General features: G+C 63.1%; 1 protein-coding gene across 1 annotated transcript in view; it reads right to left on the bottom strand.

Moving 5' to 3' along the window:
• ADGRB1 (adhesion G protein-coupled receptor B1) overlaps positions 1–26418 on the bottom strand; it is a 72745-nt gene that overhangs the window by 44495 nt on the left and 1832 nt on the right. The window contains exons 2-16 of the mRNA XM_032610591.1: positions 17021–17182; positions 15950–16060; positions 15438–15602; positions 15133–15295; positions 14601–14776; positions 14127–14291; positions 13812–13913; positions 12108–12214; positions 11702–11896; positions 11466–11534; positions 10639–10747; positions 7132–7275; positions 6595–6670; positions 6388–6490; positions 5458–5501 (exon numbers count right to left, since the gene is read on the bottom strand). Coding sequence (XP_032466482.1) covers positions 5458–5501; positions 6388–6490; positions 6595–6670; positions 7132–7275; positions 10639–10747; positions 11466–11534; positions 11702–11896; positions 12108–12214; positions 13812–13913; positions 14127–14291; positions 14601–14776; positions 15133–15295; positions 15438–15602; positions 15950–16060; positions 17021–17182 — 1891 coding nt within the window. The remainder of the gene's footprint in view (positions 1–5457; positions 5502–6387; positions 6491–6594; positions 6671–7131; positions 7276–10638; positions 10748–11465; positions 11535–11701; positions 11897–12107; positions 12215–13811; positions 13914–14126; positions 14292–14600; positions 14777–15132; positions 15296–15437; positions 15603–15949; positions 16061–17020; positions 17183–26418) is intronic.

The following is a 26418-nucleotide window of genomic DNA, read 5'->3' as shown; positions in this document are numbered from 1 at the left end:
AGGGCTCAGAGTGTGACCAGGCTCAGGGCTCAGAGTGGGACCAGGATCAGGGCTCAGAGTGTGACCAGGATCAGGGCTCAGCGTGGGACCAGGATCAGGGCTGAGTGTGACCAGGGTCAGGGCTGAGAGTGTGACCAGGATCAGGGCTCAGCGTGGGACCAGGGTCAGGACTCAGAGTGTGACCAGGGTCCGGGCTCAGCATGTGACCAGGGTCAGGGCTCAGAGTGGGACCAGGGCCAGGGCTCGGAGTGGGACCAGGGTCAGGGCTCAGAGTGTGACCAGGCTCAGGGCTCAGAGTGGGACCAGGATCAGGGCTCAGAGTGTGACCAGGATCAGGGCTCAGCGTGGGACCAGGATCAGGGCTGAGTGTGACCAGGGTCAGGGCTGAGAGTGTGACCAGGATCAGGGCTCAGCGTGGGACCAGGATCAGGGCTGAGTGTGACCAGGGTCAGGGCTGAGAGTGTGACCAGGATCAGGGCTCAGAGTGTGACCAGCGTCAGGACTCAGCGTGTGACCAGGGTCAGGACTCAGAGTGTGACCAGGGTCCGGGCTCAGCATGTGACCAGGGTCAGGGCTCAGAGTGGGACCAGGGCCAGGGCTCGGAGTGGGACCAGGGTCAGGGCTCAGAGTGTGACCAGGCTCAGGGCTGAGAGTGGGACCAGGATCAGGGCTCAGAGTGTGACCAGGCTCAGGGCTCAGAGTGGGACCAGGATCAGGGCTCAGAGTGTGACCAGGATCAGGGCTCAGCGTGGGACCAGGATCAGGGCTGAGTGTGACCAGGGTCAGGGCTGAGAGTGTGACCAGGATCAGGGCTCAGCGTGGGACCAGGATCAGGGCTGAGTGTGACCAGGGTCAGGGCTGAGAGTGTGACCAGGATCAGGGCTCAGAGTGTGACCAGCGTCAGGACTCAGCGTGTGACCAGGGTCAGGACTCAGAGTGTGACCAGGGTCCGGGCTCAGCATGTGACCAGGGTCAGGGCTCAGAGTGGGACCAGGGCCAGGGCTCGGAGTGGGACCAGGGTCAGGGCTCAGAGTGTGACCAGGCTCAGGGCTCAGAGTGGGACCAGGATCAGGGCTCAGAGTGTGACCAGGATCAGGGCTCAGCGTGGGACCAGGATCAGGGCTGAGTGTGACCAGGGTCAGGGCTGAGAGTGTGACCAGGATCAGGGCTCAGCGTGGGACCAGGATCAGGGCTGAGTGTGACCAGGGTCAGGGCTGAGAGTGTGACCAGGCTCAGGGCTCAGAGTGTGACCAGGCTCAGGACTGAGAGTGTGACCAGGCTCAGGGCTGAGAGTGGGACCAGGATCAGGGCTCAGAGTGTGACCAGGCTCAGGGCTCAGAGTGGGACCAGGATCAGGGCTCAGAGTGTGACCAGGATCAGGGCTCAGCGTGGGACCAGGATCAGGGCTGAGTGTGACCAGGGTCAGGGCTGAGAGTGTGACCAGGATCAGGGCTCAGCGTGGGACCAGGATCAGGGCTGAGTGTGACCAGGGTCAGGGCTGAGAGTGTGACCAGGATCAGGGCTCAGAGTGTGACCAGCGTCAGGACTCAGCGTGTGACCAGGGTCAGGACTCAGAGTGTGACCAGGGTCCGGGCTCAGCATGTGACCAGGGTCAGGGCTCAGAGTGGGACCAGGGCCAGGGCTCGGAGTGGGACCAGGGTCAGGGCTCAGAGTGGGACCAGGCTCAGGACTGAGAGTGTGACCAGGCTCAGGGCTCAGAGTGGGACCAGGATCAGGCTCAGAGTGTGACCAGGATCAGGGCTCAGCGTGGGACCAGGATCAGGGCTGAGTGTGACCAGGGTCAGGGCTGAGAGTGTGACCAGGATCAGGGCTCAGAGTGTGACCAGCGTCAGGACTCAGCGTGTGACCAGGGTCAGGACTCAGAGTGTGACCAGGGTCCGGGCTCAGCGTGTGACCAGGGTCAGGGCTCAGAGTGGGACCAGGGCCAGGGCTCGGAGTGGGACCAGGGTCAGGGCTCAGAGTGGGACCAGGATCAGGGCTCAGAGTGTGACCAGGGTCTGGGCTCAGAATGTGACCAGGGTCAGGGCTCAGAGTGTGACCAGGATCAGGGTTCAGCAGGTGACCAGGGTCAGGGCTCAGCGTGGGACCAGGACAAGGGCTCAGCCTGGGATTGGGAATCTAGGATAATTCAGTGACCAGGGCCCAGTCATGGGTCAGAGATCACTACCTCTCAGCTGATGGTCACTGACGGCTCTCACCCCCCACTGGCACCCCCCCCACACACACACAATTCTGCAGACACGTGAGACCCTTTCTCCAAACACACACAAACACAAGCCCACACCAGCACAGACCTGATCTCTGGGTACACTGGTAGAAACAGACCTGGGGCCCTGTCCCTGGTCCCCATTTCAGGTCACCTGGGAAACCCTTGGTTCCTTTGAGCCCATTTATGTGAGAAGTGGCCCCGCCCTGCGGTGGAAGGAGGTGCTGTCCCGCACAGAGCAGGGGGGGAAGGTTGGGGGAGGGGACAGAGCCAGCCACCCTCTCCCCGTGGCCCCCCTCCCCCACTGTCAGCCTCTGGGTCCCAGGCTGTCCAGCTCTGGATCAGATGCCTCAGTCCCCACTCTGAGCTGGACCACAGTCCTTCTGGAGCCTCAGATTCCCCAGAGGTAATAGGAACAGTCAGCAGGGCTCCCAGGGCTGCACCCAGAACTGAACAGGGAGCTTGTGGGCAAAATGTGTTTCCGGGGGCTTCAAACACAGCACACTGTTGTCACCTTCCCACTGTCCTCAGGGCCCTGGAGCGAGGTGCAGAGACCTTAACAATCCCATCTATCCAGAGGTGACCAGCGGTGGGCAAAGCAGGCCTGGGGCAGTGGGTGGGCTCCCCACACCTGAGAGAGGAAGGGCAAGTGGAGGCCATGGCCAGGGGTGAGCACCCGATGGACCTGGCTGCTGTCCTTTCCTCCACTCTGCTCTCACACGCAAGGAGGCAGACTCCGCCACGGGGATGGAAGGCTGAGGCTTCTGGAGGGTGGAATCTGCCCCAGACTATGCAGCCCCAAAGGACAGTGAACTTGACACTGGGCTGGCCAGACCTCTCACGACCTGCTGTCCTGGGAGAGCAAAGGGGACGGGTCCACCTCTCTGGAAAGCAATTTACTACCAAGACCTTGAAATGGTCTGGGGGACTCAAAGCCAAGGAAACAACCAGAAATGTGAGCAGCGCTGTCCAAGTGAGGATGCTGGGCCGCTGGGTGAACCGGGCACCGCCGGGGAGCTGTGGGCAGCCTTTGAACAGCCTGTTGGGAGGGTTTCTGGGCTGTGGGGAGGGGCTTGTGCTGACCTCAGGGGTGGACTGCAGCCCCTGCACAACCTCCCACGATGGCCAGGGGGTCCAGCCTGGGTACTGCGAGAATGTGGGCCCTCTTTCTTGTTTTTTCTTTTTTCACCCTTTTCTGATACCCCATTTTGTACAAAGAGTTTATGCCACTTGCGAAATCCAGAGAAAAACAGTCGACGACAACCAAAGGCAGAGGCCCAATTTCCCAGGGTTCCAGGGCCCACCCCAGCTCTCCCCCAGCCCAGCTCCCGGCCCCAGACCCTGTCCTCACACCCTCAGAGCCAGAGTGGGAAAGGGCAGTGCAGCCTGCCCTATGGCCCTGCACACACGGGGCCTTTGCACTGCCTGTTCCTTCTGCCAAAATGCTTGTCCCCAGACACCCACGTGTACAGTGCTGTGTCAGGCCTCTGCTCAAACACCACCCTAGAGAGGTTTCTGTGAACCTGCTCTGAAAGGCACCTCGCCCCACCTGCCACTAGATCCACTGCCTCCACTTCTGGGCACGTGGCACGCCCTGACAGTTTCACAGGGATCTACACGTTCCTAATTTCCTGTTCCTACTCATCAGGCGTAGGAGGAGGCTGAGGGCCAGGACCTTGTAGAGGAGTGCCTTCTCAGTGGTCAGTAATCACTGGGGGACAGGTGGGTGGGCGGGTGGGTAGATGGGGAGATTGGTGGGTGGGTGGGTGGATGGATGGGTGGATGGATGGATGGATGGATGGGGTGGATAGGTGGATGAGTGAGTGGGTGGGTGGATGGATGGATGGATGGATGGATGGATGGGTGGATGGATGGATGGATGGATGGGGTGGATAGGTGGATGAGTGAGTGGGTGGATGGATGGATGGTTGGATGGGGTGGATAGGTGGATGAGTGAGTGGGTGGGTGGGTGGATGGATGGATGGATGGATGGATGGGTGGATGGATGGGGGTGGGTGGGTGGATGGATGGGGGGTGGATGGGTGGATGAGTGAGTGAATAGGTAGATAGGTGGGTGGGAGGATAGGTAAGTGGGTAGATAGACGGATAGAAGGGTGGGTGGGTGGATGGATAGATGCATGGGGGATGGGCGGATGGATGGGTGGGTGGAGGATGGATGGATAGATGATGATCACATCCCTCCCCAACAGTCTCCATAGTTCCTGACACACTGCCCCTACAAACTGGCCCCATGGCCCTTGCAGCCTCCCTGCAGCCCTGCACCTCTCTAGCTGCCTGTTCTTCCTGGCCACGCCCCATGTTCCCCCTGTACCTTCCGACCTCCACACTTCTGCTCAAACTGTGCTTCTGCCCGAGACCCCTCCCTCACGTTCTCTGCAGGGAAGAGTGTCCTCCTTGAGTGTCAGCCACTCCGGGAGCCCCCCCGACCTTCCGGGACGCACCTCCGTCACTGCACTGCCCATAGTACGAGGGACTCGCCGCATGTACCCCCTGGCCTGGGTGCTGGCCAGGGCTGAGGGAAGCGGGTGGTAACAATGACATGCAGCTCTCTGACTACCCCTTGAGGGGAAGGCCCAGGCCTCCCCAGGCCCACCTGGCCCATCAGGAGCCAGACGTTAAGCTCCCTCCTGCCCGGTCTCCCCAGATTCTGACCCTCCTCACCTCTGAGGGCCGCCCCCACTTTAGGGCCTTTGCACAAACTCTTCCCTGTGACTACACGAGACCCCACCCACCTTTCCCTTCGCCTCCTCGTGTCTGGGAGGACACCCTGCTCTGGGTGCCCACACGGCCCCGTGACCCCGAATCACAGCCCAGCCAGTCCAGACCAATGCCCCGCGCCCACCTGTACTTGCCGCGCTGCAGCGCTGGCCCGGGACCCCAGAAGCCCCCGCCTCTACTTCCTCTCTGACCCCTCTGGGTGTCACCCAGCTGCCCCAGTCAGTGGCGGCGCTCCTGGTCCGGGGGACTTCCACACCCCTCGGGACCCCTGACCGTGGACTTCCCTGGGAGGAGAGTGAGGCCGGCTGGGTGGGCCCCCTGCTGCCTCAGAGCCTGAACTAGGCAGGGAGAGACCGTGCTTGACAGACGGGGTCAGGGGGACGGTCGGAAGCCCTGAACCTGAAGCCCGTGTCCCTCCCCTACTGGGTCAGCCTCCTCCCCCATCCGCCCACCAAGTCGGGCCCGAGGTCACAAAGCCCAGATGAACTTACACATCCGTCTCATCCCACAGGATACAGGTCTGGTTGGTGGTGCCCTGGAGAGAGGGGAGGGGTCAGGCCACCTGCCGCCCTATGAGCCGCACCCGAGGGTCACTGTGAGATCCACCCGTGGGTGTGCCAGGCGCCCTCCCTCCGCTGTTCCCCAGAGACAGAGTTTTAGGAGGAGGAACTGAGGCCCAGAGCAGGGAAGGGACTGGCTCAGCCCCTAGCCCTGCTGTGTGGCTTTGGGTATCTTCTGTCCCCTCTCTGAGCAGAGCTGGACGGCAGCGGCCGAAGCCCAACTCTAGATGCCCAGCTGACCAGTCCAGCTGAATGCAAAATGGGCTAACACGGAAAGCCTGGGGTCGGGGGCACAGGTAGGGCTCAGCAGACACCCCCGTCCCGAGGGCTGCGGTGTGGTAACGGCAGGGTTCCCACTTGTAAGGGAGGGAAGCCAAGGCACAGAGAGGTTGAGCAAAGCCCCAAGGCCTCACAGCGGGAAAGGCAGGCCAGGCTCTTCCCACAGCCTGGCCCGGCGCTGCCCTGTCCTGGCTGGGTAACCGGGGCGGCTCCCGCTCTCGGCTGGTCCCAGGGCTTCGTGGCGCTGGCTGCTCTGAGGCCCGAGGGAAAGCCCCAAGAAGCAGGGTGTAGAGGGTCCGTGAGGCCGGGGCAGGTGCGTTTCTCAGCAGAGGACGACTCTCTCTTCCCTGAGGGAACGGTCAGGCCGACGGGGCTGGGTTGAGCCTCAGCTCCCACACGGCCCTGCTGGATGACCCTGGGCAAGTCCCCGCAGCTCTGCCAGCCTGCATCCCCGCCTGTCACTCGGGCGTAAAGGAGCTCTCTCTCAAGGCTGACGCAAGGTGGGGACGTGTGAGCACGCACCACACGTGGGATCAGGCAGAGGGGCACACGCACGCAGACGTGCACACGGAGAGCACTCACGTTGTACATGTGGGCGAACTCGATCTCCAGGGGTGTGAGCAGGGAGCGGGGAGGGGGCTTCACGGTCACCGAGATGACCTTGGAGTTCAGGACGGTCGTGTTCCTGGGGGAGAGCCGGCGGGCTGTGTCGGGGTCGGGAGCCCTGCGCCCTCACCTCCCCCAGGCCTGGCCTCCCTGACCCCCACCCCGCGTGTCCGCGGTGCCCACCTCTGCAGCGCCAGGAAGCTGCCCAGGTTTCTGTAGAGCACGGTGCCCACCACGAACACGGACGAGTCATCAGCCTCTGGAAGAGAGCACTGCGGTCACCCTCCTCCCGGCCACCCACAAACCGGGACCCTGCTTGGGCAAGGGGAGTGTGTTTCCCCCCACCGACTGCGGTTGCAGCACTGCCTGGAGCTGGGGGGACTGCCTGGGTCCCCCTGAGTGACTCCTGAGACCCGGGGGCTGGCAGGGCACAGTTCATCTTCGTGGGAACCAGAGTCACCTGCTGTGTGACTCCAGGCAAGACCCTCTCCCTCCCTGCGGTGAGGGTGTCCATCGGTCCATTCAGCCAAGGTTGCCTGGGAGTCTCCCAACACAGGGAGGGCAGGGAGGGCTTCCTGGAGGAGGGGGCAACCTGGGGAACACTGAGAAGAAACGAACGCCACCCTAGCTCTTGAAGCAGCAGGCCAGACTCCAGAAGGAACTTCCTGGGGGGTAGCCTCGGACTCTGGGGGGCCCCTCCCACACCCCGAGGCTCCTCACCTGCCAGCCCCGTGGAGAAGACGCTCTTGGAAACAGTGACCCTGTCCTCTGGCACCTTGGCCCAGTCGCCCGTGGCCCGCCAGCCCTTCATAGGGAAGCTGATGTCCGTGGCTCCACTGGCCGGGAGCTTATGGATGCTGAGGACTGGGGTTCAGGAGGGAGCAAGAGATGACAGAGACAAAGGGAGACAGAGACAGTGAGACGCAAAGCTGGTTCATGAGAGGAGCCTCGGCCCTGGGACGGGGAGTGGGCCCCAGAGCCCAGGACCATGACACGGGGGTGCTCCTGGCTCAGAGTGGGTGCAGCGTGCATGGGGCCACCCAGCCAGGCGGGAGCCTGACACCAGCCTCCCCATGAGGTCCAGGGTCCGGGCGGCTTCCTGGTTCCTTCCAAGCCCTCAAATGACACCCCCACCCCAGCAGGAGCCCTATGGCCCTTATGAGGACCCAGGCCTGGACCCAGTCCCCGTGGCCCCAGAGGTGCCAGAGACGGGTTCTGCAGGCAGGTCTGCGGCCACAGAGGGACCCACAGGGCGTGGTGTCCACCTTGGTGCCCCTCTCTGGGACACTGGAGCCCAGCCCTCCCCCTTTGGGCTCTGCTCTGTAACAGGGACAGGGACAGATCCCCCCTCACAGGGCCAGGACTGTAAAGGGGCCAACAGATGGACCAAGGTGGAGTGGGGACCCGGGAAGGAAGGTGCTGGGTGTGGGGAAGGGCTCCACTCAGGGTGGAGGGGGACGGGCTGCGGGGACACAGCACGTATGGGGAGAGGCCAGGGCAGGGAGAGCTGGCAGTGTGTAGCTGTTTCTCCCGAGCTCTCCCTGTGGGTGCCTGGCAGGCCTGCTGAAGACACCAGCCCCAGTGGGCTCTGTCCAGCCCCACCCCAGGCTTCCCAGAGGTGAAGCGGCAGATGGGCCTGGGAGGACAGGAGGGGGTGGGGTGGGGTCCCATCGTCTCTGAGCCCCTTCATTCCAGGCCCACTCACTCCAGGCAGACACTGCTCCCCTCACCCAGCACCCACGGCCTGGGTCGGGGTCTGCACCGGGCGGCCTTAGGTGTAGGCGGAAGGGGTATGGGCTTAAAACCAACAGCCTCACTTGCCCAGCTGTCACCTGGCCTTCCCCCAACCCCGGGGCCTCTTCCCCAGCAAAACCCCACTGACCAGCTGATGCCCACCTCCATACCTTTGCTTGTGCAGCGCCTGCCCGCACTCTTGTACCCCTCCAGGCCTGGCTTACCTGGCCGTGCACCCCTCCCCCACTGGCCGTGCCCTCCCTGCATCTGTGTGGTCAGCTCTGGGGCCCAGGGCACCTTCCCTGCAAGAGGGACGGGCGCCCCTCTCTGGGCACCCAGCCCAGCACACGGCAGGCCCCCTGTGGCTGAGGCCCTCACCAGGGACAGAACGAATAAGCGAATTCATCCGCGCCACACGCTTCCAAACCCCAGCCGTGTGCCTGGGACTGTCCTAACGCTGGGGATGCAGAGGAAAGCGAGACCCTCTCCAGAGCTGACAGGGAGTGGAGGAAACAGACAGTGACCCAAGTAGAGAAGAAATAGATGGACTGTGGTCCGTTGGGCAGTGATGACCCCTGGGTGGGGCACTTCCAAACAAGGTGGTCAGGAAGTCCTCCCTGAGGAGGTGGCCTCTGGAGGCCACTGGAGGAGGTTGGGCTGCTTGGATTCCTGGGGCAAGTGTTCCAGCAGCAGGGCGTAGGGAGTGTGTGACGTGTAGGGTACGTGGGGTGCACAGGGCGTATGGGTGCGCAGGGTGCATGGGGTGTGTGAGTATATGCGTGGGGTACATGGGGTGTGTGAGTATATGCGTGGGGTATAGGGGGTGTGTGAGTATATGCGTGGGGTACATGGGGTGTGTGAGTATATGCGTGGGGTACATGGGGTGTGTGAGTATATGCGTGGGGTATGGGGGGTGAATGGGGGTGCATGGAGTGCACGGTGTGCGAGGTGCATGGGGCGCACGGGGTGTAGGGTACATGGGTATGTGAGTATACGAGGGGGGTAGGGGGTGAATTGAGGGTGTAGGGTACACAGGGCGCATGGGGTGTATGGGTACATGGGGTGCACAGTGTGTAGGCATGTGGGGTACATGGGTGTGTGAGTATATGGGGGGCTAGGGGGTGACTGGGGGTGTGAGGGTGCGTAGGGTGGGATGGCTAATGAGGACTAATGGGAAGGAGTCCAGGGCTTCCTTTGGTGACAAAGGGTGGGCCCTGAGCGCCCCTCCAGGGACCATGGGCGGGGCTGGGTGGCTGGGGAACCAGACTCCACGGTGAGGTCCTGGGCCAGGGGGGCTGAGAGCTGCAGTAGCCACCCGGTCCCATGCCCGCTCACGCAAGGCTGCATAAAAGCCCTCCCCTCTCTGGGCCACTCCCATCTCACCGTGAAGAAAGGCCCAGTCAGCCCAGCGAGGAAGGGAAGGAAGGCAAGGAAGTCTCAGCCGGCCTGGTGCCACCACTGATCCCACCTGCCAGGTAACCTCCATTAGCACCTGACCCCCCAGGCCCGAGTCTCCCCACCTGCGAGATGATGGCTGTCCCTGATCCCCTGGCCTCAGAAGTCGCCCCAGCTCTGGGGTCCTGAGCTCTAAGGCAGAAAGGCAGGGCCAGCCAGCGCTCTGGGAACCTGCGGCTTAGCAAACGTTTGTCCCGCCCTGGCAGGTCCCCAGGTGTGTGCTAATGCGGCACAGCTGGGCTAGGATATGTCACTAGAGGCCCGAGTGTCTCTGCAAGGATGTGACAATCTCCCTCCTTGGTGCTGTTAGGGCCACAGCCGGGTCCAGCGCCCACTCCTGGGTTCCCCACCGTGAGGAGGAACCCTGACAATGGAGATTGTCTGGGGAGGCAACCCAAGACAGGGAGGACTTGACAAATGAGGCCCAAGAGAGCTATTTAAGAGGACGTGGATGACAATCGTTAAATCTAACTGCTGTAGTATTTGTGCCGATGGTCGCCACTGAGCTCTCAGGTCCCGGCCCACTTACTGCTCCTTCGGACCCACAAGGCCAGCGCCCCTGCCTTCCCATCAGAGAGAGTTGCTCAATGCCACGGAGCTGGGTGGAGCCAGGCCCCTGTGACGAGGCACTTCTGGGAGCGGAGGACCACGGAGTCCTGCCTTCAATGTCCGTGCACTGGGGGCCCCGGGGCGGGGTGGGGACAAGTACAAGTGGGCCCCCAGCCCCAGGGAGGTGGAAGCAAGGGACTGGCTGTGGCTGGGACTTCCTGGTGTGTCCCACGATTCGAGGTCTCCAGGACCTTGTATGGGTCTGAGGGCCCCTACGCCGACCCCCTCCCGGGGTCACATGAGACCATCATCAGAAGACTCGGGTCTGTGCACCTGAGGATACAGAGGTCATCTTAGAACCCGGCCCGGGGGTCCTGCAGGAGGCATCTGGCGCTGCTTGTTTATAGACAAGGAGACTGAGGCCGAAGCGCCCTGCCCATGACTGCGGGGCAGGGGCCTGGAAGTCGGTGCAGCGAGGGCTGGGCTTACCCAGGTTGTCTGTCACCTGGTACGCGTCCCGCAAGTCCTTCATGCGGAAGCCGATGACGTCCACGAAGTCCTCCACCAGCCGGAACAGCTCCTTGGCGTTGGGGCCCATCTGGAGGGGAGGCGGGGGTCAGGGACATAGTGGGGAGCAGCCCCGCCGAGAATGCCGACAACCGGAGCTCAGGGTCCCCAAAGACCCCTGCGCCCCAGCAGGGACACGCCCTCTCACTGCTCTGCCTCTGCCGGCCTCCTTCCCTCATCTGTTCCCTCCTTATCAGGGTCCTGTCGGTCACTCCCTAGCCCCACAGGGCTCTGGACCCGACTTGGGAAGCAGATGGGGACCTGAGTCTCCATCGCCATTGTGTGCACGAGAACACTGAGCCCAGAGGGGCTGCTGCACTCCAGCCCGGTGGCCGGGGGTCCAGCTGGGAGGAGAGCGGAGGGTCTCTGGCCACTGCAGTCCCCACTCCGGGTGCTGCCCTGGGTACAGGAGTATTGGCAGGTTCCAGGTCAGCCTGGGAGGAAGGGAGGCGGACCGATTTCTCCAGATGAGAAAGAACCGCCACGTCCCGGTGTGTACCCCACGGCCAACACGTTTTCTCACGCCCCTCCCCGAGCCCCGCGTGGTGCGCCGCTGTCCTCTGACGGGTGGGGAAGCCGAGGCCCGGAAGGATAAGTGACGTCCTCAAAGTCACGAGACTGGCAGAGGCTGTGCTGGGATTTGAACCCAAGACCCCACCCTGAGCTGGCCTGGGGCTCAGGGAGCCACCAGAGAGGCCCGCGCCCATCCTGCTGCTCTGGCCGCAGGGGTCCCGGACTGGCGTCCCTACCAGCTGGGCCTCCTCCCACTTGTCCCGGTTCTCCTCCGCCAGCAGGTTGCTGATGATCTGGACAAAGTTCTGAAAGGAAGAGGAAGAAAGGCCAGTGAGCAGAGAATAAGGCACGAGAATCACGGCCCAGAATGTGACCAGGGTCAGGGCTCAGCGTGGGACCGGGGTCAGAGCTCCATCTGAGGTCAGGGCTCGGTCTAACGCTGGGGTGGAGGACCGCCCTCCTGGGCGCCCACCTGTACATCCCCCGGGGTGGGGCTGTAGTACGCCCTCCGGAAGATCTCTGTCATGTTCCTCAGGACATCGATGGTGGAGAGCAGGTCCCCGCTGTAGCTGGTCCCGTCCTGGGAGATCTCTACCAGTGTCTGGATGACCTCGGAGACCCCCTCTCCGGGCAGCCCGCGCTGGGCCTTTGCCAGGTGCTCCCGGGTCTGGGGAGGTGGAGGGTACGAGTGCCATGACGCTGCAGGTACCAAGGACCTCCCATGCCCAGAGGGTCCTCTGCAGCCCGCAGCCAGTGGCCGTGGCTGACTCACGTCCACAGGGTGTGCCACTGGGGACACAGGGTTATGTCTGAGGACGGAGGGCAGAGGTGAGCCCTGGAGTGATGGGTGGGGCGGGAGACCCCGGGGCCGGCCTCACCATCATCTGGATGTTTCGGTAGTCGATGGAGACACAGCGGATGTAGGTGGGGGGCTCCCAGTATGCGATGCCCTCCTCGTCCAGCTCACAGCGTCGCAGGATGAGGCCTGCGGAGATGGTGGGTCAGCTCCGTCTCCCACTTCTCTGGTAGATGCCCGTGTCCCGGGTGGGAGTCCCACCCCCAGCTCCCAGGCGCAAGCCCCTCTGGATGAGACCCTACAGCCCTAGAGGCAGGCACTCGCCTGTGGCCTCATTCCAAGAGCAGAGCTGGCGTGGGGGCCAGGCATCCCTTAGTTTCTTTCACTCAAAACATTTCTTTTTTTAAGTGTTTGTTTGTTTGTTGCTTTGTTTTGTTTTGTTTGGCCGTGTGGCTTGTGGGATTTTAGCTCCCCAACCAGGGATTGAACCCCGGCTCTCAGCAACGAGAGCTCGGAGTCCTAACCACTGGACTGCCAGGGAATTCCCTCACTCGAAGCATTTCTGAGCAGACGCCACAGGCCAAGCACTGGCACCTGGCAGGAGCCAAACCTGCAGGCATCCCACCGGCGTGGAGGCAGAGCCCTGGGCCGAGTGAGGGGCTTCAGTGTTCAGCCCAGGGCCTCTCCTCGGGCCCCTTCCTATCCAGAGCCCCAGGGAGAACCCAACAGCCTGGCCCCTGCCTAGCTCCACCCCTGGGATCAGGGGGCCCCCGATGGCCCGGGTGTGCTGCGGACACTGGGCAGCCTCGGGGCTGACTGGCATCAGGTGTCGACGGCCTGGAACACAGGCACAGCCTATGACTCAGAACTTACTCCCAGGGAGCCAGGCGCAGCTGTGTACACACAGCGGCGATGACCTTAGGGAAGTGCCACAGCCCCGTCACCCAACAGGAGCCACGGGGCAGGACAGGACACCTGCTCCACAGCGTGGTGCAGAATCCAAATGAGAGGTCGTACATGCAGACAAGAGGCCAGAGAAGTCACACCATTCCGTGACGTGTATTTTATTCATCTGGCTTCCCTGTATCTGTAAGACGCTACCCAGAACATGTATTATTCTGGGTAGGGGGGCTACAACCACAGCTGGAAATACACAGCCTCTACCACGTGGACCAGCCCTGTCGGGTGGTGGGGAACTCACAACACACTTGTTTCACAGAAGGAAAACCAAAGTTCAGAGAGGTTAAGTCACTTCCTGGATGTCGCACAGCAAACAGGGGTACAAAACTGCATGCAAAGAGGAGCAAAGAACTGCATGCAAAGAGGGGCAAAGAAAACCAAGCCAAGCTTGATGCGCCCGGCCCCTTCTGGGAGCCCACCCTGCTTCTTCCACACCTCCCATCACTCCACAGGGCTGCACAGGGATTAAGATGACCGTGTTCAAAGCCAATTTCCTACTTAATGGCCCCCAAGCCCAGGGCAAGTGTGTTAACTCCTCTGTGCCTCAGTTTCCCACGTGTAAATGGGTGACTTTGTGGGACCTCGCACTAAAGGGCTTCATGCTGGCGCTGGCTCCTGGTGAGCTCTCAGGACGCGGCGGCCCCGGACCCCTGCCTGTACTGTGCCAGCCTCTGTGTGCACAGGGCTGCCTGGGCAGGGGTCTGGGCCACGTGCCCTGAGCTGACAGCTCCGTGGGCGGGCCTGAAGGGGCATCTCGGTGCCTCCCCTGCACCTCCGTGAGGAAAGGACAAGAGTTCCGCACAACACCTGCCCCACCGGCCCTCACCTGTGGCGTTGCGAGGGCACCGCACTGCAGCCACCTCTCCCGCCGGGGTCTCCTTCCAGATCACAGCACCCAAGCTGTCCTCAGCACAGATCTCATGGGGCTCTGCCAAGGGGCTAGAAACGTGAGTGGGGGTGGGGTACGGGGGGTGGGCCGAGACCTGGCAGCAGGGTCAGGAAGGCTAAGGCCCTTGCAAGACATCTACCCTCACGAGGGGGAGTCTTTCCCCAGTAGAACTAAGCTCCAAGCTCCCTCCCCCGCCACTCAGGAGGCCCCTCCCCAGAGTCCAGCGGTGGGGTGGGAGTGCGGGACGCTCACCGGGACACCGCTGGGCACTGCACTGCCGGTATTCATCTTGTGGGCCCCGGCAGGCTGCTCCCCCGAAGAAGGGCCCCAAGCAGGCGCGCTCCCGCCGCTGTGTGCCACCTCCACATGTGACGCTGCAGCCGCCCCACGACGTCCAGGCCTGCCACTTCCCATCCACTGTGGGACACGGCCATGCACAGAGCCACGAGGATGGGGGTGAGGAGGGTGCGGACACAGGGACGCAGGGGCAGGAAGCCACGAGGAGAAAGAAGTCGAGACCCAGGGCGGGGAAGCCAGAGCCCAGACTGATTCAGGATAAGACAAATGCCTCCTGTGCACTGGTCCCTCACGGTCACCCCCCCCGCCCCCCACACCCCCAGGGCCGTGTACAAGGGCCCACCAGGAGCCCCCCGAGGTCTCACCCCTCCCGAGTGGCTCACGCCCACCAGATCCCCCCACCCGCAGGCCCTGGAGCACGGCCCTGACCTGGACACTGCTGCAGGAAGCAGTCTCGTGTTTCCACCCAGTGGCCCTGGCACTCGGCGCCCCCGTACGAAGGCCCGTTGCACTCGCGCGTGCGCTGCTGCCGGCCCTGAGAGCAGCTGGCGGAGCACGAGCTCCAGCTTGACCACTCATTCCAGTTTCCATCCACTGCCCGGCCCAGGGGAGGAAGGGGACAGGAAGGCAGCGTGAACACCCAGGGCCCACACCCAGCCTGGGGCACAGGCATGAACACCCCACAGGTGTGGCCCCCCCCCCACAAAGTCTGAGGCATGGGTGTGACACCCAAGAGGGCCCATCACCCCAACGCCCACGGTACGCGAGTGAGAACGCCCCAAGGTCTCCAACCTTCAGCCTGATCACAGCCTGAGCTTCCAACCTCTGAGCCCCCTAGCAGGTGGGTCTGAGCGGGCAAAGCGGGGCTCCCAGGGCAGGGCTGGCCGGTGCCCCACTGGGCCCTTCCCTTCCCTTCCCGCCCCTGTCCCACCTCACCCAGCGCCCTCCCTCTCACCTACCAGGGCACAGAGCGATGTTGCAGAACTTGGTTTGCTTCTCCGGGCCCTCACAGGGGTTGCCTCCAAACTGGGGTGGCCTGCAGGTGCGCGTGCGGTCCCGGAAGCCGCGGCCGCAGGTGCTGGAGCACAGGCTCCAAGGCGACCACTCGTCCCAGGCGCCGTGCACTACGGAAGGAACAAAGCACTCTGCGACCCCTGTCTGCCCGAGCCCGCAGCCCGGTCACCCGCCCCTGATGCCCCGCCCTCTGACCCGGACGCCCCGCCCCCTGCTCCTGTTATCCCCCGCCCCCCACGACGCGCCGCCCACCTGGACACACAGCGGAGTTGTTGCACAGCCGCTGCTCCCGCAGGGGCCCGCTGCACTGCGTGCTGTAGGAGGACGACACACAGAAGCGCGTGCGAGTCTGCCAGCCCTCACCACAGGTGCTGGAGCACACGCTCCACGGGGACCACTCCTCGGCCGCGGGGTCACCTGTGGGCCCAGACCTACAGCATCACAGGCCTGCTGCTGCCCCTGCACCCGAGCTACGGTCAGGCCGTCAGGCGGCCGCAACAAAGCCCTTGAGCACCCCACCCGTTTTTCATTCTCGACAGTCCCCTTCTCCTCACACCACCTCCCCTAAATCCAGTGTGCCTGGAGACAAGAGCCTGGCACCTGAGAGGTTAGTCTAATTATATTATAGTCATTACCTAGAAGCAACAGCACTTAATAACGTATAGTACTTGCCCAAAGACCTAGTCCCCCGAAACCAACTTTCCCCACTTCCCAGGGTTTTAGTGCATTTGCGTTGTCAGCCCCGCCCAGCCGCTGCCACTCACCTGTCTGCGGGGCAGGAAACCCAAACTGCTGCAGCTCGTCGCCCAGCTCCTCGCGCCGCCGGGCATCCGTGGACCGCAGGGACTGGCTCCGGGAGTTGGTGCGCCCGGCGGCTGCAGGGCGGGTTCAGGTAAGCGTCCAGGCCGTGGCCTGCAGCCCCCACCCTGCAGCTCTAGAGGGGCGCTCTCGGCCCTTGGTCCCTCGGTCCCTAGCCGCAGCGGGGCCCGGGCTTGTCAGCACCAGGGCCACTTGGCCGCACCGGACAGGTGGGAAACTCGGGACCAGGGCAACCTGGCCTGGCGCCAATCCCTGTCTGGTCCAGTCTCCCCTGCCCTGCGCGCCTCCCTCTCTTCCTCCGGGGCCCGCAGGAGTCACCTGCGGGGCAGCACGTCTGAATGGCTACTGCTCTCCGCTGTTGAGCATCCCGGCAGCGATCCTGCCCCCCGCGGCCCAGCCCCGACACCCCAGGGCCCTCTCCAGGCTTCGGAGATGAGCTCCTCTCCCCAGGAAAGTTCGTCGGGGAAAAAACAACCCGAAGAATGACAATCTCATTATAACTTGATTTAATTTTATGGAAGCAGCTAAAATATGCATGAGGTCATTAGAGAGCCTTATTAGAGAAATACATCCTGGAGGCAGCATCCGGCTGGGACAGTCGGGTCTGGCCAGGGCTAGGGATGACGGTGGCGGAACAAGCCCCTCAGCCGGCTTTCCACGTGCACCCCAGAATTCCCAACCCACAGTTGCTAAGAAAGGCCCATCCAGTCCTAACACCGGGTCCCACCCTTCCTCCTGGGCCCTTACTTCTACTGGTCCCGCCCCTGGAAGGCTCCACCCTCTGACCCCGCCCCTGCCCCAGGTCCCGCCCCTCGTAGCCCAGGCCTTGCCTGGCCCGGCCCGGTCCCGCCCCGAGCGCCCTCCCTCCCTCCCTCACCTGGCCAGGCCCTGCCCGCCCCTCCTCGCCCTTTTCCCGGCCCGGCCCGGCCCAGTCCGGGTTCCTGCCTCCACCTGACCCCGCCCCGAGCCCCGCCCTCCCCCGGCTCCGCCCGGGACCCGCCTGTCCGCGCACTCACGGCCGCAGGCCTTGCGGTTGCACAGGCGGCCCTCCTCCAGCACCCCCTCGCAGCCGCCGCCTTCAATGCCCGGTGCGGGCAGGCAGGTGCGCGTCCGCGTCTGCAGGCCTCCCCCGCAGTCCCGCGTGCACTCGCCCCACAGGGACCACAGCTTCCAGCCGCCTGGTGGGGACCAGAGGGCAGGGGTCAGGGCCAGGGGCAAAGGGCTGCGGTGTCTTTCGGGGAGTGACCTCTAGGGGTCTCCCAGGCAGGGATCTGGGGCACAGCAGCCCCTGCGAAGAGGCCTCCGCGTCGGAACCAGCATAGCACCCTGGAGGGTCAGCTAGGAGGCAAGTGTGGGCCTGGACGGGGTTGGTGATGGGGTGTGAAGCAGAGGCCGACAGGGCAGGGAGGGGCAGAGGTGCCGGGCAAGTTGGGGTCCGGGGCCCACCCCACTTCTCTCTGGAGTCTCTGTGCTCTCCGGCTCTGTCTACAGGCACCTGGGCCAGGGTCTCCACTGGCTTTGAATCCAGGTCCCCAGTGTGGGGCTGGACACAGAGCTGGAGCCCCAGGTGGGTCTGGAGAATGAATGAATGAATGACACCCCTGCCCACCCCAACGGCTGCCTTATATCGAGGGCCGGGTGATGGGCTGGGGGCACCGAGCCTCGCGCCCTGCTGAACCCCCTCCCCATGGTCCTCAGTCCAGTATCCTCCGAGTCTCAGTTTGCTCATCCCCCCATCCCCTGCCATGACCCATATGCTCATTCCCCCAGCACCCGCAGGGACACCAGAGGTGACCGAGGTCCCACCCCTGATAGCCGAGTGGGGTCTCACACCCAGGGCCCCGCCAGGTGGAGCGTCCCCCAGACCCAGCAGACACTGGCTGCTGAGGGCCTCCAGGCCCCTATGGCCACCCTCCTTCAGCCCTCTCAAGGGTCTTCTCCATCCCGGCCCCGTCCCCCCAACCATCATGACCTCGTGCCCCTGAAGTTCTGAGCCCCTTGGTGGCCCCAGTGCCACCAAGGACACTAAGAGGGACAGCCTCAAAGTACTGGGGAGCCATTGAGGGGTGAGAAGCAGGGAGGCCACACATCTTGGGCCAGAGCTGGAGGCTGCACTGATTCGCTCAGGAAGGGGCCGCTTCATCCAGGCTTTCTGTTCAAAGGCCACACTTAAGGTGCTCAGATCACTCCTGCCTCGAGGGACTCTGGTGCCGCCACCCCATTTGTCCTGGAGAATCCCAGGGCCCCTACACTCCCAGCACAGCAGGGTCAGGGCAGACTCAACAAGGGCACGCAGCCTCACCGAGCACCTACTTTGCGCCGGGCACCCTGCACACAGCCCCCCGACACGGCACCCATGTATGAGGAGGCGAGGAGATGGCATTGCCAAGGCCCAGCACTGGGAGCTGCACTAGAGCTGGGCCACTGCCCCGTGCTGCCTGCTCACCCGGGGCTGGAGCAGGGGAGCCAGGCTGGCCAAGGGCAGGTCACACCCGGCCCAGCAGGAGCGTCCCTGATGCCTCCTGGAGGCTGGCTTATCTGGGGAGCACATAGGGTGGGAATGAGGACTGTGGAGATCCTGGAGGGTGGGCACTGGAGCCGAAAGGCCAGGTTCACATGGTGGCCCCAGCACCCACGACCATGGGATGGTTAAGTCCACCCTGCCCTGGCCTCACACCCCTCGCCAGAGGACGAGGGCACTACTTCCTAGGACTTACGCCTGTGAGGGTAAATGGCAAGAAGTGGCTGGGCGACGACAGGTGTGGGCGTCACTGGGGTCGGAGTCGATCCCAGAAACTCACTTTGATTTGCAGCAAGCTGGGCGTCCAGGTGCTGTGTTCTGTGGAGGGCCGTTTGAAAGGTGCCAGAGCCCCTCCCCGTGGTCCCTGCGCCTGTGCTGGGAACCGACCAGCAGGGGGCGCCGGAAGCAAATGAACGGGAGGCGGGGGAGGGAGCCCAATTCCCCCAGTTTGGAAGGCGGGGCTCATTTCTCCCTCCACGCCCCCAAGCCCTTGAGGAATCTTCTCTCCCCTTGCAGAACCCACCCTCCCATACGTCTCACTTCCCCCTGAGCCCAGAGACGCAGAGCATCAACGGGCCAAGGGCACACAGAAGTCAGACCTCCCGTCCTCCAGACTTGCCATGCTGGTGGGTCACGCAGGTGGGTGGGGCAGGTGGGCGGGCCGACGCACCCAGACAGGGACCCGTAGAGGGGGCCGGCTCGGACCTTAATCGCTGTCGTCTGGGTGTGGGCGTGGACCCGGCTCTGCCCCTCGCGCACGTGCAGTAACACTTGGTTCCTAGCCGTGCAGCGGCGGCCCAGGGAGGAGCTTCTCACTCTGTGGGAGCCCGGCTGAGCTTTGCAGGGACCCTCGCTTCAGGGGGCGAGGGGCCCGGTTCTGAGCCCCTTCCTGGGTCTGGGCGTGACGCCTTGTGCTCCCACAAGGGAGGCCTCTCTGCTCCCATTGTTCAGATGGGAAGATCGAGGCCTGCCCTAGTGACGGGATGCGCGTACTCCCCCAGTTACGAGGGGGCCGAGCAGGAATCGCCCAGGTTGTTGGACCCGGCCCATACACCCTTCAAGGACGGTTGCTTCCCTCAAGGCCGGCTCTCAGGGCGGCATCCTGGGCAGGCGAGTACTGACTTCCCCACCCCTGTCTCCCCCACTCCGTGCCAGATGCCTCAGGAACCTCGAGTCCCAGTCCACCCAGGAACCAAGTGCTCACCCCACTTACAGCAGAGCAAACTGAGGCTCAAAGAGGGGTGGCGACCCCCCCCCCCCAACCTGCAGGAGGATCTACCCTGGAGTTGAGGAGGCATGGAGGCCCGAGCCTCAGAAGACAGGCGCCAGGGTCCCCAGGGCTGAGTAAGAACCCGAAGTATGGAGGACGCTACACAAATACGACTTCCTTGTGGACGGAGATGTCCATGCCCTGGGGGTGAGAGACAAGCAGGCCAGGGCCCCGGGGGAGGGGGTGGGGAGCCCCCAGGTGCACACGGCAGGACCGGTGGGCAGGACTGGTGAGCGGCTCGGCCCTGAGGCTGCACAGATATGGGGCCCTCACTGCCGCCACTCTAGGCGCCTTCACTCTGGGGACCGTCAGCCCCGCAACCACGCCCACTTGGCAGATACAGACCTGGAGGCCAAGTTACCCACCGGGCTGACAAGGAGAGGAGCTGGGACTGGACTCATGATCAGATTCCAAGCGCTCCCCCTACACTGCCCCCCAGGCAGAGGCTGCCCGCCAGGACCACCCCCAGCCTGGCACTCCAGGCCTCAGTGGTCTCTCCTGCTGAAGCCACCCTGTCCCGTCATACTGAGACAAAGGAACAGGGAGGCCTGGAGTCCAGGGAGACAGGCCTGCCGGCAGGGACAAGGTGGACACGTCCTGCCTGGCCCCCCTTGCTGCCCCAGCCCAGCCCCCGCGTGGAAGCCTGAGTGACGTGGAAGCTGGAAGTGGGTGGGAGAGAGAGGGTGTCCATGCTGGCTAATCGCGGGATGCCACTTGGTTCCCATGGCAACTGCCGCAGAGCTCAGTCTTTCAGGATAGACTCAGGTTAGGCCTCCACTGCCAAAACACCCACAATTTCAGGGCTGGTTACCTTGGTGACCCAGGGGGTGGGGATGTGGTGGGGGGAGGGGGAGGAGAGGAGGGGTCATATCGGGAGAGGCCAGGCAGGGGGTCGACTGGCTCAGAGCACAGACTGCCCCCCAGGCCTAGCCCTGACCCTGGTCACATGCTGATTGCTGACCCTGATCACACACCGGGCCTTAATCCTCTTCACAGATCGACTTCTGATCCTGGACACAGGATCCCTGATCCCCCATCACATACTGAGCCCTGATCCCAGTCACAGACCGATCCCGACCTTGGCCACACTCCCACCACTGATGAACACTCAGTTAGTGGTAGCTGCTATCTTTGTTATCATTTTTATTTTTAACGTGTGTCCCCCCCACGGCTGACACCTGATAAATGTTTGTCAAGCAAATGCATCCACGACCAGGGAATTACCCAGGCAGGGCTCCTGGGGCCCGCAGAGCTGGGCACAGAGGAACTCAGGCCACCCTGTCCTGGGTGGCCACGGTGCTCCTGGGCTGGGTGGGCTTTGAGGGGGCAGCAGAGGAGTGGGCAAGGCTGGGGGGTGGGCTGCCCCTCCAGGCCCGGAAAGAAGCCGCCATTCTTCCCGGGCTCAATGCCCCCTCTGTCTGGAAGCCTCATTTCCATCTCATTAAGGGATGAATAGAGCCAATTAATGGCCGCCAGGCAGCCTTGGCCGCCCAGGAGAGAGAGCACACGGAGAGGGGGGCTCCTGGCCCCCTTCCCTCCCTGGTGCCCCAGCCTGCAGGCCATGGCCTCCCTGGTCCCTGCGCCCTCAGTCAGCTGGGATGAGGGCGCTGGGGGAGGCCCTCTTCCCGCTGGGCCTTCCCGCCTCCTGGGTCCCCTCTGGAGGAGGGGAGCGGTGCACTTCCCGTCTCCTCCAGCAGAGGTCTCCCCAGTCTAGCAGGTCAGGCAGCACCCGGCTGGGGGGGTCAGCCCCTGCCCATTCCCGCCCCGCCCCTTTCCCGACCGTCAGGCCGGGTTCCGTGCACATCCACCTCGGCGAAGTCCAGCCCCTGTGCGGACCCCTACCCCCCACCGAGTGAAGGTGTGTACTGCGGCATGCAGGCTCCTCCTCTCAGCCCCCTACATGGATGTGCAAATGAGGACCACTGGGAAACTGGACAGCTCCCTGAAGCCCCTCTCCAACCCAATCCCAGTCCACAGCGGCCCTGGCTCCACAGGTCCAGACTCGGTGCGTCCTTAGGCCTGCAGCTCCCACTATCGGGGCCCGAGTGACCAGCAGTCTGCCCAGCTGCCGCAGGCACCCCTGGATCTCAGGACGGGCTGAGAGCCGTGCCCACTGCCCACGGGGCCACTTGCCAGAGAAGGAGGACAAGGGGGTCTCCTCCAAGCATGGCAGAGGCGCCAAGACCCTATGAGCAGGAGCTATGCCATCCCTGTTTTCACAGAAGGGAAGCTGAGGGGTGACTTGGCCCCATCTGCAGGGTTACTCACTTTCTCAATGCTGCTCTCCCTGAGTCAGGCAGGTGCCCCCTAAGAAGGGTGCCCGTTACAAGCTTGAAGGGCCGGGTCCCACCCGGCTTTGCCCTTCGGCGCTGGATGACCTGGGCAGGTCTCTTCTCCTCCCTGAGCCTTGGCTATACGACCGACAGCGCTTCTCCCCATCTTTTAGAGAAGTGGGACCCCAGCAAGGCCACAGCTTCCAGTCTCCCTGGCCACCAGGTGGTGTGGGGTGAGCTCTGGCCTCTCATGGCAGTTCCTCTGTGGGTGATGCCCCATGCGTACTTATTGTTTTCATGGGGTCACATCTTGCTATTTCCATCTGGAATGGGGGCTGTCTACAATGGAGCCTGAAACCTTGTTTTCCAGATTTTTCTAAATTGGCCCTTGTGCAAAAGCGCAGCCCCCCTGGCTGGGATGACAAACCCAGTCCTGGCAGGGAGGCCCTAACCCTTCCTACTCCCGCCCCGACCCTGCTCCCCACCCCCAAGCGCCCAGTTGCCCCCAAACTCCAGAGACACGCCCTTCCCCCTGGGATTCCCCACTCGTCCCTCCCCCCAGCCCAGCCCCCCTCCACACCCTGCAGGCCCCAGAGAAGGCTCGCAGCCTCCCCCTGAGGGAAGTTGTGGGGCATTTAGGGTTGGAAAGACTCCAAATCCCTTGGGGGGGGTTTCAGGGCAGGGGTGCCCCAGCTGAGAGGCGAGGGGCCTGGGGGAGGCGGGTGGAGCGCTCGGCATCTCCCCTGGTGTGTGGCCTTGGGCAGGTCACGGCCCCCAGGCCGGCATCACGGCCCAGCACATGCCCGGGATGTCACACACTCACACGCTCACGCTCCAGCCCACCCCCCACCCCCCGCCCCATGCAGGCATATGGAGGGGGCACACGGGCACACACACACACAGGGACACACACACAAGGAGACACACGCACACTCGCCCCCAGCCCTCAGGATGCCGCTTCTTCATTATCTTACATGTCACTTCTGCAATAAAATTCTTTAATTAAAACATTAATATTTAAAACAACCCTTGAGAGAAATGGCACCATCTCACCAGAGGCAGAAAAATGCAGAGAGACTCTGGGAGGGGGAAGGAGGGACAGCCCGAGAGCGGGTGGGAGCGGGCAGGCAGCGCAGAGGGGCAGCCGGCGGGGCAGGGGAGAGGGAACAGTTGCTCTGGCCTGAGGAACGCTTGCCAGTCGGATGCGTGACGTGGCCATGTGGCATTTGGACAGGCCGGGCGGGGGCAGGGCTGAAAATGGGCCACGGGCTGGCCTGGGCCTCCTGCTTGCTCCGGCTCTGGCTCTGCGGCTATGGAGGGACGCGCCTGACCCAGCCTCCCCTGGCATGCGTGAGGGGACGCAGCTCCCTGGGCACAGGCTCGGCAGGCAAGATATGGGGTCTGGATCTGCTGTGTGTCTTCTGAATTACTGCTGGACCTCTCTGGTCCATATACCACCCCACCCCTACACACACATGAACACACACAAACACCCTCCCCGCAGAGCTCTTGCAGGAGAAGCCCCAGGCAGGACCACCAGGTGACCAAGAGCTGGCTCTGCTCTCTGTCTCCCCCTTACAAGCTGTGTGACCCTGGCTGCTGCCTTAACGTCTCTGTGCCTCCTTCCACTCAACAAGAATTAATCAAGGGCCTGCCGTGTGCCAGGTACTGGTCCACACACGGGGCTTCGTCAGAGAGCAGGGCAAACTCCCCTGCCCTGTGGTGGGTACATCCTGGCAGGGGCGGAGAATAAGGACACAGGAAATTCTCCAGTGCTCACAGGCGATACCGTGTGGGAAGAGAGAGAAAGAGGGAGAGAGAGAGAGTGAGGCGACAGCAGGGCCAGGGCGTCTTGAGAAGGTGCCATCTGGGCAAGCACTCAAGGGAGGGAGCCCTGTGGGCACGTGGGGAGAGTGTTCCAGGCCAGGGAACGGCCCATGCAAAGGCCTTGGGCAGGGAGGTAGGTGCCTCGCTGGGGAGCCATCTCTGGGCAACTGGCAAGAGTTAACTGGTTAAGATGTGGGTGCTTCCTGCACAAAGGAAACACGCAGAATGTGGCTACTGCCACTACTAAGATCCGGTTTATTCCCGAGGTCTCAGAAGCATCAGGCCCTTCTGAGTCCAGGGCATGGGCACGGGGTCTGAGCTGCCTGTGGGCCTGGGCGACCATGTCCCGTGCCCCCCGCCCCGTGGAGTCGAGCTCCTCGCTTCATGGCGGCAGCCCCAGCCCTCATGCCCTCTTAACTGTCTTCCACGAGGCTGCCAGCCCTGCCTCATAGACTTGACTTCCGCTTTGTCAGGATTGCTGAACTCGGCTTGCACAGAGCCAGCCTAACACACACACACACACACACACACAAGTACATACCACAAGTGCACACCCGCACACACGCACAAACACGACGCACACACGTGCCCGATGCACTGCACACACGCACGCACACATGTATACACCAGCCATACACTCACGCACGTACTCACACACATGCCCGATGCACTGCATACATGCACACATACACCACGCATGCACAGCACACATACTGGCAACGTGCATGTCAGCACACATAATACACGCCGTGTACACACATACACGCACACACGCATCCTTGTACACATGGATGCGTGAACACACACGCACGCCTGCCCACTCCCTTCCAGCGCCAGTTCCAAACATTCCCATTCTCAGAATCTCCGTGCAAGCCCGAAGCACCCAGCTGTGGTCTCCAAACAGCTCCGCTCCTCCAATCTGTCTCTTTGCCCCCCAAGCCCTCTAGATTCTCTACCTCATAGTAAACACAGATATTGACATTTCATCACTGACGTCGCTTCTGCTTAGAAACACTTTCACCCCAGTTCTCATTCCTCATAACAATCAAGAAAAGAAGACGTTTTTACTCTTTCCAGTTTAAAGACAAGGCCCAGGGACACAGCGAGTGTGTGGCGGGCTGGGATTTGAACCTGACCTGGTCCTATCCTGGGGCGCCAGGTCCCAGGGCTCCCTCTCAAACGACATTCCCACCAGATGGCCCACGGGCCTGTCACGGTCAGGTCCCGCTCTGTCCTCTGGATCTTCCACCCCAGCCCGGTCCTCCCCGCCACTTCCCCACCTCGGCCGAGGTCTTCACTCCTGGCCAGAAACCTGGGAGGGGTCCAGCAATCTCCTGTCTCCACGCCCACATCCTTTGCATCAGCAAGTCCATCAACTCTACCCCCCACCACCCCCCCAAGATCCTCCCCCTTCCTCCCACCCAGGCCAGCGTCTGCTCCCTCCTGGATGCCTGCAGTGCCCTGTTCCTGCCCCGGATTCCCCCTCTGAGCCAGACACTGCATTTACAGCCCCAGCGATGTCACCCTTCTGCTTAAAGCCCCCCATGGCCCTTCAACTCTCATGATAACATGCAAACTCCGGCCAGGAGGCCTGTCCACCACCGTACCCGACTCCAGCAGCGGGGCCTGCTCCCTCCAGCACCAACGTCACAACCCCACAAGCTCCTGCCACTTGCCACACATGTATCACACCAGCCCCGTCCCCTTGACCTTCTCCCGCAAGCTCCACACGGCTCCAGCTGTACCAGGTATCTACCCGGCACGGTCACTGCCCCGAGATGCTAACAGAGAGCAGCTCTTGCGCTTTGGTTTCCAGTGTGGGCCAGGCCCCAGGGCAATCAGGTCTGAGGTGACTGAAGAGTCCCTCAAAGCACTCAGCACTTTGCCAGCGAAGACGCTGAGGCTCAGGGGCAGGTGACCACTGGGGAGTGGCTGAGCGACATGTCCGGCCAGGCCCCTGCCCCACTGGTCCTCCTGCATCCGCCCACCTCCCAAACTAGCGGCCGGCCCGGCATCTCTGCTCCATTCTCCTCCCCCCCATGCCCTGAGGACCACTCCCACCACCACGCTGCGGGGTCTGCCCACGCCAAGGTCACAGTGACCTCTACCTTGCCCAGCCCGAAGGTCAGCCCTCCCAGCCTCCCACGCCATCGCTGGGGGCCCTGACACAACTGATGGAAGATGGGGCTTTTCTGCCGGCTTCCTGGACACCACACCGCCTCCACCTCCCGGGGCGCTGCCCGCCTCTTCCCTCCTCTCCTGATCCCCTCCAGCTATGCTCACTGCTCCACGGAGGTTTCTAATCTGGGATCCACGGCCCGGGGCCCATGAATAGAACCATGTTCCAGGATAGCTGGTTTCCTCTGTAACCCCACGTAGCTTCTTTGATGCCTTTACAGACGTCACTCGGAGGAATCCATCGGCCTTACTGGCTCCGGAGACACCAAGAGCCCTGGACCATGTCACCTGGTCTCACGGTGACCTGCCCACATGAACGCCCAGCCCAGCCTGGCCCCCGGACGC

Source organism: Phocoena sinus, chromosome 17 (genome assembly GCF_008692025.1).
Source record: "Phocoena sinus isolate mPhoSin1 chromosome 17, mPhoSin1.pri, whole genome shotgun sequence".
In the NCBI taxonomy this organism is placed as follows: Eukaryota; Metazoa; Chordata; class Mammalia; order Artiodactyla; family Phocoenidae; genus Phocoena; species Phocoena sinus.
This window is presented reverse-complemented; position numbering and strand designations above follow the sequence as displayed.